Genomic DNA, 15,644 nt, shown 5'->3' on the forward strand with positions numbered 1-15,644 from the left:
CCACCTCAGCCTGAACCATGTTGGTCTAACTTTAGGTGCCTTGATGTGCACACACTCAAACTTTGACCACGCCACCAGCCTTGTCACTCCAGATTTAATGTTTTGCAAAGTCTTGCAAGGCGCAGATCAGCGATAACATCCTGTCTGTTGAGGCACTAATTCAGAAAATGCTTCTGTGTCACTCTAGAGGACATGAACTGTTGTGGTATTTTGTCATTTCCTTTGGACGACCACTTAGTTTGAACTCAGGACCTGTAATGTGTGTAATAATGTGTGAGCCTCCAGATTAAATAACAGTTTCAGTTTCACAGAGCAGCTGAACAGTTGCTTCTTCTGCAGCAAATGTTCAGAAACATCTCTGAAAACAGTTGCTTGCCATTTTGTTAGGTCCACCCATACAATCTAATGTCTCTACTGTCACAAGGTTATAGTTTATTGTTGAAACTGTTTATTATAGAGGTCACAGAGGGGGGTGGAGTCCATTGGAGTTGGTGTACATTGATAATAGAAAGTGGTCTATGGTCATTTCTGCTGGGATCAAATTGGTGACTGATGTTATTATCTCCAGCAGCAACAGTCCCGCTTTAAATTAGGTTCAGATGGGTTCTCACTGATAACATGAAAGCAGCTGTCACTTCTAGTTTTTCAGGGACGCTTTCAAGGCTTGCCTGACACTTTTTGAGGAGACGAGCTTCAAAAAAACGTGTGTGCTTCACAAAAAGGGAAAAAAAAAGATCTCATCCTGGAACAAAGTCTGTCTCACAGGTACTGAAGTAATAAATTACTAATAAAAAAAAAAAGTTTTTTATGGAAGGCCTGATATATATTTGTTTATTTGCTAGTAAATCTTACTGAACGAGACAGGAAGAGTAATTTGCATGTAATTGATTTGTGTACTCGGTGTACACCACAGCCTTCCTTTGGCGTGGAACAACAGCTTGCCTCACAAACAGTCCACCTGTCTCCTCGGGCTCCTGCACCTGCTTCACAGGAAATGTATTTATGGGAGTGTAAATGGGAAACAGGGACCAGTTGTTTGTGTTATTAAGCTCCTCTATGCTTTCCCAAACACTTTAATGGACGCTGAAATTACAAAAAAAAAAAAAATCACATTTATTTACAAAATCCATTTAGCGCTTTTTGAACAAGACACAAACAAACAACATGGATAATTGTGCCTTCAATTAAGAAAAGTGGACTAGAATGGTGTAAGTGTTGTTTTTTATTCCTGAAGAGGTCTATTCCAACACCTTCTCTTCTTATCCTGCTGGATTAGCAACGGAAACTGGTAAACAAGCTGCTAACAAGAACCCCACGTGAACCCTCTGATTTCTCTTCGCCCGGGTGACTCACGGGTCACAAGGCGCTTCATCCAGGCTTTTCACATTGTGTTCACTAAGAACTGTGCCGGCCTGGACTACGTGAGGTGAAGGAGGGACCTACGTGCCTGGTGGGTCTGCTCCTCCTGACAGCATGACTAACCCCACATCAGAGAGACAGACGGAGCCCTGGAGGGGTGGGGTACTTGTTATGATTGGGTGCCCTGAAGCCTGGACTGGCCATGACGTAGACCAGCCTCCAAACCAGTCCTTCACCCAGCAACTACAATTACTTTCACTGTCTGTCACACTGATGCACACAGACACACTGCTGTGCACGCGCACACACACACACACACACACACACACACACACACACCTGCCTTCTCAATTCAGAATTCCTAAACACCTGATGTGCAGCGTGGTTTCCTGTGCTGTGAATCCCCCGCTCCCTCATCCATTAGCACTGAAGGACGTTTGTGGGGATTTGCTTTCCTCTTCTGATGAGGCCGCTGTGATGTCAGAGGCCCAGTCGCCTAAGGGACGATGACTCATACACATCACCAGAGGAACCCCCCCCCCCTCCTTAGTGCTAGCATATCCCCACACAGTCAGCCCCACTGGCCTGCTCCATTTTACCTCCTCATATTCCCCTGTGGACTCCTGCTGTTGCACTGCATCAGTGCAGTAATGGGTTGTATGGGTTTGCTTCTCTGCTAAGGAACTCGACGGGGGAGGGAGGGTTGAAAAACAACAACTACAACATAGTGATGAGGTCCAGAGTATGAGTCATGGAGCGAGTGAAAGCGGAGCAGCGCTCCTCCTGTGACATTCCTTGCGAACAGCAGAGCCAGCCAACAGTCACTCGCTCTTATTTCAATCCAGGAAACCAAAAGCATGCCAGAAACATTTTAATTAAGCTGCGTAGCCTACTCTCTGTTGACAATTCAGTAGTCAGCGAAGAGCACCGACAGTGTGAGATACCCACGCACCTGACCCACGTGTCTCCGAAGACCTTCATCTGTCAGTGGATACTCTAATTTAAGCTCAGACAGTTGGAGGCACTTAGTGCTAAAAAGTTGTATCAACATTTTTACAACTGAAAGTGGCAGAAACACCTTCCAGAGTTAGAGGTGACCTTGACTTAAGTGCAGTGGGAAATAAAATCTATCTTCTAATTTTACCCACAAATGCTTGGTGCAGACTTCTCAATCAAGTGAAAACTTCAACTTCACCTGGCGTCTCAGGTGTAGTCAGTGCCTGAGTGGATGACTGCATTCCACCACAAAGTGCCACTAAAATGTCCTCATCCATCAGATGAGAGGAGACCATAACGTCTGATGCAGCATTTCGATGTATGATATTTCAGATACAGTAGATCCCAGTTTGCTGTTGCTTTGTACTCACTTCAGGGAACAGACACACTTCAGGGAACAGCGATTAATGATGACATTTGTAGGAGCCAACGCACGATCGCTGACACAATTAGCAGGTAATTAGAAATAAAAACGAACGACTTAGTGTTTCCTAAAGCTTAAACCAGGTTCTCTACCACAGTAGGGTGTTGATTGCCCGCTTAGCAGGGTGCGTTAAAAACAGTTGTTGCATAATGTTTAACATTTGCAAACAACCTCTACACATAAAAAAGCTTTAGCTTCTTTATTCTGTGTCATTACACACATAGAGTTTGTGGAGTCTCTCTGCAACGTTTCTGAGAGTTTTCTTCTTCTGCTGAATGATGAAGTTCAGTCTGAGCTCACTGGGATTCCTCTGAACAGGAGGTGGAATTGCATAAGACTGAACACTGGCTTCTTTTTAAATGAAGAAACCACTGTTAAGTCATTGCTGCGTCGGTTTTTCCGTTACAATGGCATCTGGATTAGTCAAACTCTTTGGTCCATTTGGTGACAGTGTGACCTGAGTGAATGGAAAGACCGTCTGATAGTTGTTTTTATCATACAACACGCGTCTAGCCGTGCTGTTTTCATGCTTTCACTCGAAGAGGCTCTTTGACGCATCATCATGGTGCTGCTGTGCAGCCTAGTGGTGCAGGAAAAAACACACACTTAGATTCAATTTAAGAAGTAGGTTGTAAGAATATTTAACATAACACAGAGCAGTTAGCATGCTAGTCTTTTAGTCTGTGTTATTGTGGATCTGCTCAGTATGGTTTTACTGTCAGATCTATGAAATGAACTCAAACCAGAAAGTGAATGTGGTTATTGAGACAAAACAATTTGGTCACATATGAGGTGAAAACATTGTGTTCTGCATGTGAATGTGGCCCAAACTTAATACATGTGTGTAATTACGTCTAAATGTATGAAAACACCACGGATGTTGGCGTCTCCACAAATATTTTGTGTCCAAGTAAAATGTTTGGGAGCACCTGTAAAGCTCGGACGAATGAACAATCACTGACGCTGTGTCTCGGTACAGGAGAATCAGAGTTAAAGACCTGTTCAGGACATTTGTGTCAATGTGGTGACATCACAGACAGAACAGTCAGTGATCACCGTCATCTACGGGCCTGCTGCACCTCCTAGTGGGTGGTACTGTGGGATACAGTAATATGGAGGGTTAGTTTGGAAGCAGTGACGTCCAGGAGTGATAGAAATACACAAACTCATTCAAACATTCAAATTAAAAGTGTAAGTACTTGCCTATAAAAGTACTTCACTACAAGTACCACTTCACATACTTCACTCAAGTTGTACACCCTCTGAAATACACGCTGTGTACAAAAGTACAAGCAGTGCTGCTTTAAGAAATGAATTTCTGTGGGCGTCAGTCTGAGTCAGCCTACTGTTAAAAAGCAAATTATAAAAACTGTTTCAAGTACCTCAAACACTACTGAACTTGGTCCACATCTTCCTCATAAAGAGGATTTCTCCTAAACTACACTACACACCAACTTGTTTCATGTTCATACTGTAAACTAGAAACCAAACAGTGTGCTAACAGCTAGTTAATTTATAATGATAAATCATTATTTATAATTTATTCATTATTATACAATTTACTATTAGTGGTTGTACAAAACACTGGATGTTTTGGTCCAGTAGGTGGCAGTCTTTCACTGTGGAGAAGCAGTTCCTGGAGCTGCTGCACTGTCATCATCATCATTTTTTTTTTTTTTTTTATCATAGTGTTTTCCCTAAAAAGTTCAACAGCTCTGGAGGAAGAGAACAGGACACTCTGTCTCTGAGAACCAGGACATCCACATTGTGTGCCCAACCTAAGTGTGTAATCCCCAAACTAAAAGACCAGCATGAAATATTTCCTGCCATGAAAACATGTAGCACACTGTAGACGATGTCGGTGTTTGATGGGAGATTTGCTACGAGACCACACAGTTTTTAAAACCATCCAATGACGCGTGCACTTCTCCTTTCATTTATCACGTTCTCTAAAACAAAACTGTCCATTTCAGCACATTCTTGTTTCCACTTTGAGATGTGACAACTTTTTCTTAGTTTTGCCATGATGGGCAAAGCCAGTGCAGAGCTGAACGACTGAGAGTCTCCACAGACACATGCTGCTGAGTTTCAATCTGAAGCAGATCATTTGTAGATACACAGGGTCCTCCGTGACACTCCGAGATCTTCTTGTGAGGTCGAGCCTTTTTTTCACAAGCCGTGATCACTTGAGAACAGTATTAGATGTGGTGGATGCTCATGTGGTCTGTTACAGAGAACAAAAACCTGTAACTCTGCCCACAGGACTCCTCTGATCACACCGACGTCATGTGCTATTCGACAGATTTACAGCACATGTGCTGCTGCTGCTGCTGCTGCTGAGTGAGTTTAACACGCACCAGTGGGACAAATACCACAGCTTTAACATGAAACCAAATTGATCACGCTTCAAGCTAAAATGGCTGCGTGTCACTGTATTTCCCAAAGTGGAAATCCTTTTTACATTTAGATCTTTGGCATCTCAGTTTTTACTCAGTTGTAAACTGCCGTGTGACATCAACTGATTGTTGTTCTTCAGTGACAAATAGCTGAAAGCTCAGAAAATGATTTGTTTAATTAAAAAAATTATTTGTCAAACTACTATTTACAGACTTTCAAATTCAGTCATAGATATAAATGCACATACAAACCAACAGTTATATGAATAGTATATGAATTCCTATACTATTGGTCTGTGGTTTTAATGAAGGGTGATGTTCTTGTCACAAGTTACTGTTTTATCCATAAAACAAAAGTTTTACATAATTGAGTAATATTTACAAGCCTGAAGAGTTGGAATTACCCAGTATTTCATAAAAGGTTTTGAGCTTTGAGCTTTTTCAGTTTCAAGTCATTTCAGTGACCTATGTGGGTTTTTTCTTTCTTTAACAAAGGGTACAATTTAATCCACTTCTGACATCTTGTGTCCCACTGAAAGGGTCCTGACCTCCAGTCTGGGAACCCATATTCTACGATATATTAAATATTTGATTAAAATATTTTTGTAGAATGAAAAGACCACCTAATTGTGTTTGATGGGTTGCTATAGTTGGTGTGGATAAAAGATGAAATGATGACTAGATGTGTGTGTTGTCAGTGGTTTGCAGTACTGTACGTTCAGGACTTCATGGTATGAACAAAGCAGTTTAGTCGGTCAGGTTTGAAAATCTTGGTGTTTTTATTGTAAGTATTGCATCTTCAACTTACACGGCTAGATTCATCATCAGAGTGCATGTTTCACAAAGGTTGGCCACAGGTTCAGAACAACAGGACAACTCCCTACGTGGGACTGTTCGTTAGGTTGGGCTCACTTCACCTCATGGACCCGTTTGCTTAAAGTCAATCTCCTGAGAGAGCGACACTAGAACTGGAGCGTGGCTTGCAGAAGACACAGCAGCTTCCACTGAGCTGGGCTGGTACCCATCTGGTCGAGCTGCAAAACTGGAACTCAACGCTCCTCGAAAGTTTAGCCTCAACCTTAACCACAGTCTAAACCAACAAACCTTAAACACAGAGGTAAAAATATAGCATTGTGATCATCAGCTTATGAAGATATGCAGTTGTTTTGAATTTGCAGCATAGCCAGAAACTCTTTATCATTATCTCCCAACTAACCTCTGCTGATCCTAGAACGGTCTGCACTGAACTGGCACTTAAGCTTGATGCGAAATTACAGCTGCAGTATATGTGACATAGTCTTCAGCCCCAGTTATTATATCTCACACTGGATTCTGTTTTTATGACAGATATTCTCCTGAAGTCTCATATTTACTGAGCAACAGGAGGAAAACAGCCCAAGTGAGCTCAGTGCAGACAGGCCGTGGACCAGGTGCCTTTCTAAAGCTCAGCTTTTGTAAAAACATGGAGCGCACACACATGCACGCGCGCACACACACACACACACACACACACACACACAGTACACTCACATGAGAGAGAACAGACCTGGCTTCAGTCAAATCAGTTCTTATAGTTTGTTTTATCCTGTTGTGAATTACAATGTCGGAGCAGTTTGCCACATGGACAATACATTGAGTTTTCAAACTATTTTGGTGATAAATACACAAATGTGGTAAAAACATGTTGTAGTCCTAACAGGTTAAAACATAAATGTCTGATCCAGGTCTGCACAAGGAGTGAAATTTATTTGTCGTCAAACATAGGAGCTTTTCCTGTCCGCGGTGCAGGTTTATAAAACCAACACATGACAAAGAAAACAGAAACAAAGAGAAGATGAAGGTTAATAACTTAACCAGGGGCAGAATAAATGTAAACTGTCCCTCAGAAAGAGAGCGAGAGAGAGATAAAGAGAGAGGACACTGAGGTGTTCTGAGGTGGTTTTGGCATTTGTTTTTTTTTTTTGTTTGTTTTTTAATAGTTGAGCACCAAAAGTGGTGTCTTTCTGATTCAGTGCCAAGTCCAACAACCTCAACAGAGCTCGACAGAGAGCTCACAGGTCAAACTTAATCATGTCCTTCAGAGAAACCAAAGTATTTGTTCTTTTTGTTTAGTTTTTCTTTAAATCCTCAGTCGGAGGCCTTGTAAGACACATTTTGTCAACTAAAACACAAGTCTAATAGAGACTACAATCCCCCTAATAGAGGAAAGTGGAGTTTTAGGCCCCTTTTATTGTGTAGTAGCCGGCTCAATATTTGCCAGTAAAGTCTTGGCTAAGGATAAGCCTTGTGCAGAGAATCCCTCCGCAGCACAGATCCAAATACAACCAGCCAGGCTTCCACCATCAGGCTGGGTGTGGAGCTTCAGCCATTTTGTTTATCAGCCTATAGCAGGAAGTAGGAAGTGGGGGAGTGGGCTCTGGACAAGGCTGGTGACTCTAAACAGGCGAGGCTCAGCACTAGGAGCAGCTTAGGGGCCAATTACATTTCAAGTGTCCATCAAATAAAATATCAGAAAAACAAAAACAAAATGGCTACATTGTCATGTCCCATCCCACCCTCCCCCTCAAACAAGAAAAAAGAAAATCAACAACCCATAAAATATACAATTCTTAAAATAAGGAATGAGGATTAAGCATCAAAAGAAAGAGTAAAATAAGACAAAACCAAAAATAAGTTAATTTCTTTTCCCCCACTGCTTGTGTTCTATGAGGGATTGGGAAATAAATATTCAGAAGGGTGGTGGTGTTTTCTTTTTCCTTTCACATACAAAATGGTTCATGAGAACTGAAAATTATAGTAGAAAGGAAAAAAAATGATGATAGCTGTGGTTGAAGTGCAATTCTTAATGCCAGTGGAGCTAGGATGGCCAACACCGATACTGTACAAGCTGTTTCCTTCTCTCCACACTCCGCACAGACGTTTCCTCCACAGATCATCTGGCCACCCGTGGAATGCCACATGCAGCTTTTCATCCTCTACATCAAAAACGAGGGACAAAAACCCCAAAAAAACAAAACAAAACAATGTCTAATAAATTAAAAGAGTGTCACACAAACTGAGCATTCTCCAACAGAAGTCCTACTGGGTCGCTTTTTCTCTCAAGTTGTTCTGATGTTGTATTTTCCTTCCCAGGGCAGCGACACAATGAGAAACTTTCAAACGTTTCCAACCAGTAAAACAGGATAAAATAGTGTCCGTGCCACATCCGCTGCCGCTCTGAAGAAGACAAAATTGTTCCAAAAACTGACTTTGAAATGCACAAGAAACACAGGTCAAACAGCAACAGAGGCAATAGTTCTATCCATGAGCTCTACCTTGTTTTTTAAAACTCCTTTAAGTTGAATTTATTCGTATGTACAAAAGAAAAACAAGAAATTAGCTTTTTTGGACGGCCACACACACACACACACACACATACACACACACACACACACACACACACACACACACACACACACACGTGTGTCTTTAGGGAGAAGAGGAAAAAAATAAATAAAACGGGAAGGAGCTCAAACTGACGAGACACAAACGACTACAAGTTATTGCTTGTTACTGCTGGAAAGAGGATGGACATCTATTACAAAGTTTGTTGTTCTGACTTCTTAGTTGTTGCTGTTGTTGTGTTTTTAAATGTTTTTTCTGAACTTCTTGGTTTGTGCCGTTTCTATGGACAGCTCTACAGTAGGCAAGTGCAGGATAGCTTGTTGTAGCTGCTTGTCGAGGGGAAAGAAACCAAAACAAAACACGCACAAGTTGCCATTTCCACCCTTTTAAAAAGCACAGAGCACCCACGTTCAACAGGAATGTTTTCTTTTCCTCCATTTTTCTTTTTTTTGCGGTTGTTTTCTTCCGCGCTTGGTTGGAAAACAATCTCAGCAGACACGCTTTGTTTGCTTTAAAAGCTTAGTGATGGTGCGTCAGATCTGCTTCCCCCTTGGTTTGTTTCTCAATAGCACCAATTCGAGTGTCCAAGCTTCTGCGGTGTTGAGCAGAGGTAATGAAAAAAAACAATGGGACGAGGATTCAATTCAGGGCTGGAGGGACGTTTTTTCTGGGCCACGCTGTGTCGATATGGCAAAGTTCACCCACAGTGTTCATTTAAGTCCAGAACGTTAAGCTGGATACACAGGATCAGCTCAACACAAACACACACACACATTGGAGGGAGAACTAAACAGAACCTCTGAATAATTTCAATATTACATGAATTTAAGTGCATTTTGAATCAAAATAGGGGTTGTAAATCTTAAAAAAAAAAAAAAAAAAAATTACATTTTACCATTTAAGAATTGTGTGTCTAAACATTTAAGTCATGTTTGATTTTGATATCGATCAAATTCTCCAATAAAAGAAGGTTAAAATCAGCAGGCAGTCTCACATCACTGTGTTTGGGACCCTTGTATCAGTGGTGCTGGTTGGAGTGGCTCAAAGTTCAGAGGTGAGGTAGCGCTCTCACCGCAGCTCCTCCAACAGTGGGGTCAGCAGCGCAGGAGAGGGCGTGGCAGTTGGGGGGAGCAACTAAAATGCTGGGAGCAGGAAGGGTGGTGGTGGTAGGAGCAATGGAAACCCTTAGCTGGGGGTGTGGCCGCTGTCAGAGGTGACCTGGTGTATGTCTGTAGACATGGCTGGGTGGATAAACAGATGGGAGGGCAGGCTCGTTTGGCAGGGAAGTGGTGTTGGTACTGGTTTTCTGGGACTCTAAGAGGAAAAGGCAAGTTTGACACTGCAGGAGGAGTAGCCCTCGTCGCTGGCCATGCTCTGCAGGCTGCTGTGGTCGTCCAGGTCACTGGTGCTGGCCGTGCTCACACTGTCCAGCTCTCCATGGGAGAACTCTGTGCTTTCCACATCCACCTCGATTTCCTCTGCAGCCGATTACGAAGAGATGGATGAAGAAAGGAAGGAAAGATAGAGGAGAAAAGGAGAACAGAGAATTAAACTTTGTACAGTAAACTAGTAGCAACGACATGTGTAGTAGTGGAAAATAAAGTAGTGTGAGGATTCTGCGATTGCAACAGTGAATATTTTCTTAATTTTAAGGCATTGCATGGAAAGACATCTGTCCAGTTTTCTACCCTGTGTCGCATGATGCAGTTCTATAATAAAACTTTAAGTATTTTAAATGTATACACAGTTCAAAATCAAAATGCTGTGCTACCACCCAGGGAGGAGTAAAATGTGAATTTGTTTTGAGGTATTTTTTTTTACTCTGGATTAAGTGTACTAACAATCGTAATAAGCTATGTCAGGTGTTAACTACAGAGATGACACTTGGAATAGGATACGTTCATTGTTTTGGCCTCTTCATTATATTTGTTCACAATAACAATAAAAAAACACTAAAATATTAAATGGAGAGAAAAGCAATACACAATATGCTTAATTTTACAATATGTTGTCTTATAGTCAAACACTTACGCTCTATGTCATTATGTATCATTTTACATTAAATGTGTAAATAAGTATGTATCAATATAACATGGTTTCATTTGCATTTTAAACACTGACCCTGTTGCTCTATTACAGTCTACACACAGCTGCATGTAGTTAAATTAAAATCTTGCTTTCAGGCAGAGGCCTTACTCACCTTGGTCAGAGTCGGAGCGATCGGAGCAGAGGGTGGAGCCCACACTGTCCATGCGTATCCTTTCGCCCTCCCCCGGGCTGCTCTGGCCTACAGCACCGTTGCCTCCCCTCAGCAGCTCCAGCTGGCGCTGGAGGTGCCTCTGTTCGCGCTCCAGAGACTCCAGCTGGTATTGACTCTTCCTGTCCGCTTCTTCAAGTTTCTGGTCAAGGCAGAAAGAAAAGGAAGAGCAGTGATGAGGTTGATTATGTGTACAAGTGACCAAAGTGAGACTAGAATCTGCTGTAAAGCCAGAGCAGGAATGAGAGTGATGGATGGATGTGGAGATACTATAGGTGGAGTGGCTGGGAGCATGGTAATAGACCTTTGTCCTGCCAGTCCTGAAACCCCTAAACAAGTTCCTTCACCTGCTTGGTCTGCAACCTTATCAACTTCTTCACACGCTACCCCTGTTTACACTTTGTGTCATTACAACACAAGTGAGGTAGCGAGGTCTGTGGCAGGGATTGTTACAGCCATGCTGTGCTCTAACCTAGAAGCCTTATGTCATGGTCGCTGACAGGGATGAGCGTGACTCCCAGGGATGGACCACAACAATAGGCCATCAATAGGCGATAGAGACTCAAGATGACAGCAGGAGAAGTGCAGAATAGTAACGGGGGTGGGGTGGGGGCTCAACAACAATATTGGCTTTATACTTCCCCTCTCTGTTAAGTGAATGCACGCTACACTGAGCTTTTCACATGCAGACTGCTCAGTCTGAGGCAGTCACATGCCTCATTTTAAAGTGGATGAGTGCATGAAGCAAGATGTCTTAACATGTTACATGCTCCTAAAAAAATGAATTATCAGGCAGAGAAATTATAATGAGTGAACAGATGAATACTGGTTACAATTTGGCTGAAGTTTGTTTCCATTATATAACACATTTACAAATCTTCCACATTTTGGATGAACTAATTTTGCATAAACTATTTATTATATTTAAAGCTACTGTTAAAAGTGTTTAGAAATGTATTCTACCCATTGTGTAACCTCAGAAAAATGTCTTGCACTTTATTTAATCTCTCCATTGCAGATGCAGCTTCTCCCTTCTTACACATTTCGAAACTAAAATGATTCTTGCTGACGTTGTTATGGAAACAGCTACTCCATCAAAACTCAAAAATCTACAATACAGTCAATATTTAATTATAATCATTTCACAACCTTTGTGCCTTTGCAGCAACAATTAAATTACATATTAATAGTGATTCCAGTAGTAGTAGTTTAATCTGGCAACATATACACGTACACTAAACCGTAAAACAGTCAAACACTGTAATATGTCATTGGACCGCCTTTAGCTTAGATCACAGTACACATTCGCCGTGGCATCTTTTCGATAAGCTTCTGCAATGTTACAACATTTATTCAGAGTTGCATTCATTTTTTGCCAAGATCTACTGATGATGAGAGAGTCGTACCACTGTGCAAAGTCTTCTTCATCACATCCTAAAGGTCTGGACTCTGTGATGGCCAATCCATGTGTAAAAATAATGTGTCATGCTCCCTGAACCAATCTTTCACTATTTGAGCCTCGTGAATCCTGGTATTGTCATCTTGGAATATGTCTGTACCTTCAGGGTAGAAAAAAAATCCATTGATGGAATAACCTGGTCATTCAGTATATTCAGGTAGTCAGCTGACCTCATAACTTTGCTGAACCTAGACCTGACCAAGTGCAGCAACCCCAGATCATAGCACTGTCCCCACAGGATTGTATGGTAGGCACTAGGCATGATGGGTGCATCACTTAACCCTCTTCTCTTCTTACCCTGATGCTTCCATCACTCTGGAACAGGGTAAATCTGGACTTATCAGACCACATGACCTTCTTTCATTGGACAGTTCTTAACCCAGTTTTAGTAGTTTCATCAATCTCCTTAGATGTTTTCTTTGTCAATAATTCTGAAACTGATTAACATCTTTTCCATGACCACAAGATGTGTCTTCAGGCATGGTTGTTTAAGAAATGAGAAGCTACTCACTACATCAGTTGAATAACTTGTTGCCAGCTGAAAAATAATCATCTAGGATTTCTATGCATTTGTATCAGTATGTTACTATGTTTCCTTTCCATTTCATTTGCTCAATTTGCAAAAATAGATAAAAAATAAATTAGCAAAATACTGTCTGTGTCTCATCATAATAATTTTATTTCTCAGGAGTCACATATAATTTTCATGACAACACTGATGTTTTGTTTGCTTTCGTTCTGTACGTCTTCCACATCGTTGCTGATGGACCCGCTTTAGCTCTGGGTGGAACTGTTACCTTTATGTGTGCTTTGGCTTTGTTGAGTAGGCCCAGGGTGGTGTGACGGTTGCAGTCAGGTCCCAAAGGTATAAGGGCCTTCAACCTCTCCAGACACAGTCGCAGATGAGCTCGTCTGTAAACAAAAGACAAAAACAGAAAGGGAAACAGAAAGATTAGACAACAGTGGACAAAGAGGTATGGCTAAGGCCAGCACAATAAAATTTTAAATGTTTTGCCTCAAAGTTTTTGGGGAATTGGTCAAAAGCAGAGTTGCTGGTCTCATTAGACAATTCCCAGAATGTTCAGCAACCTTGTATTGAAAGTGCACCCTATATTTCTCTATTATATTATTTACCAAATGGTAGCAACAGTCCGTCACCTTGAGATGTAGGGTCATTAACACACACTGGTTCTCTTGCTTTCTGAGAATCCACCAGCTACAGAAGCACCTCATTTGTTCCCCAGCTCATAGTTCAACACCATAGCAGGTTACATATGATTCACGTCTCGTGTAAGCCTCAAGACGATACATTATCCTCTGCTGGTATTTTCTGCAGCCAGCTTTACTTACTACTTGCCTACATTACAAACAACATGTTTCATTTGAGAGGGGAGCAGGGAGGAAAGGTGTAATGGCATTTCCTGGACTCTGCTTAGCTGGTACACTCCATCATCCTGACATTCACTTATTCTGAGACTGGAGACAGGCCCTGGGAACTATCTATCCTGCTAATGGCCTCAAGTTGAGAGGTAAAGAGAGATAATTGTGGCTATAACACAATCAGTGCTCCATTAGCAGAAGCTGCCCTTTCAGCTAGCCTGAAGGGAATGTTGGTGAGACATGAAGAGTCAGTGGACTTGGTGGAGTGACCCAGACTCAGAAACTATCTCTGGGGGAGCCCAAAGGAGACAAGCTCAAGGGTCCAGATGACTGGGCTAGGCCGCTCTCTGCTATGCTCTACTGCTTTAAGACTGGTGGAGACATGTGAGTGCAGGCTAAGGTATATCTTTCTGTGTGTGTCTGTGTGTGTGTGTGTGTGTGTGTGTGGAAGGGAGGTTAAGCTATGCATGGATGGTGCTGATAAGAACAAGAGACAAGAGCGAGCCATGACACCAGTACAGTATGCGGGACAAGGTGCTTAAAGAATGCGAACAAGATGAATGCACATTTCTAGGGAGTGAATGATGAGGTGTCCTGACTGAGTCTGTATTTTGGAAGTCGTACACATGCGCACTTGCTGCTTTGAGTCTGGAACAATCTGCATGATTGTCAGTCTGGCTCACGTTATCCACCAGTCCACCTAGAGACATAACACACACCTAAGCAGATATCAGTTGACAATTAATCACCTACTCCTTCATGGCACCCTAGGGTGATACACACAGAGATGTACGCTACAGAAATGACAACATGGTTAACATTTACATTGTATTTTACATCAATTTACAATGTTTTCTGGAAATCAGTTTTCCAACTAAGTGGGCCATGTGAAAGGAATGTACAATGCCCCAAGGAGACATTCTAATATGCCAATAAATAATTTATTGTGCATCAGCAGCTTAAGACTTAATCATTCCACATTACATGTAGGACAGCTACATAAACTTTCAAACATTTCCCCACACGTGGGCACAGACTGCCTAATGAAAAAGAGCCGTGTGGACAGATCAAGACACACTGGTCATGAACAGGTCTGTCTGTCCAACCTGTCAGGTGTCAAGTTAACAAACTCCAGACACTGGAGACCACAATCTTTGCTCCAATCCCATCTAGATTAAAACAACCACCTCAGCAGACAACCTCTGATAACCCCACTTATAACCATTCCTGTCCTTTTCCACCATCCCTGCTCCCCGAACCACTGACATGATGAATGTACAGAGGAAGCACGGGTACACTGACTGCATAGAGTGTACCGCAGAATATCACCACACTATGACAGAAGGATACCATTTTGGTTCCTGATGCTAACACTTCTATTAGTGAGTGAGAAGTGTCACTTGGCTTGGGCTACTGAATCACCACTTTTGCCAAGTCAGTGTGAAACTACAAACCCTTCCACACCCATTTAATAATTATGATGATGACGATGTTGAGGAAGAGTCTGCTATGCTGTCAATCCTTTGATCACTCTGTCCCAGCTCTGTCCTTTTCCCAGCTAACTAATGTGCTGTGTGTTCTCCCCTTATAGCAACACATTACTGGTTGGCAGCATTTCAACATGCTCACTGTGCCTCTTATTGATAGACAGACATGTGAGACGCCTCCATGGCATTTGGCCTAATCTCTGGGTGCATGACGTGCTCTACTGTAGAACACTCTGATAACTACAGAAGGCAAAGAAGCTCCAGAGGGAGGGAGTAATAAAAGAACAGTGTGTACTATTGTGTAATTCATGGCCATCACATTACACTGTCTGGAGATGGACAGTCAAACAGGTCCTCAGTAGTCTTTCTCAGCAGTAAAAAACATCACTCAGGGAGAAAATTCTGCCGACTACATACCCAGAACTCCAGGCAACTTAAGATAAAGGCAGAGACAGTTTTATCATGTTAGTCTGTACCTCCAGCACTGCTATCTCACTAGAGG

General features: G+C 42.1%; 1 protein-coding gene across 2 annotated transcripts in view; it reads right to left on the bottom strand.

Annotated features, from left to right (window-relative positions):
• Nucleotides 1-5,935: 5,935 nt before the first annotated feature.
• Nucleotides 5,936-15,644, bottom strand: part of mxi1 (max interactor 1, dimerization protein) — a 29,559-nt gene continuing 19,850 nt past the window's right edge. For both annotated transcript variants that reach the window (XM_026359903.1, XM_026359904.1), the window contains 3 exons: nt 13,073-13,187; nt 10,760-10,958; nt 5,936-10,037 (listed from right to left, as the gene is read on the bottom strand). In XM_026359903.1, the coding sequence (XP_026215688.1) occupies nt 9,874-10,037; nt 10,760-10,958; nt 13,073-13,187 (478 nt within the window). In that variant the 3' untranslated portion in view covers nt 5,936-9,873. The remainder of the gene's footprint in view (nt 10,038-10,759; nt 10,959-13,072; nt 13,188-15,644) is intronic.

This window comes from Anabas testudineus, chromosome 1, assembly GCF_900324465.2.
Source record: "Anabas testudineus chromosome 1, fAnaTes1.2, whole genome shotgun sequence".
Lineage (NCBI taxonomy): Eukaryota > Metazoa > Chordata > Actinopteri > Anabantiformes > Anabantidae > Anabas > Anabas testudineus.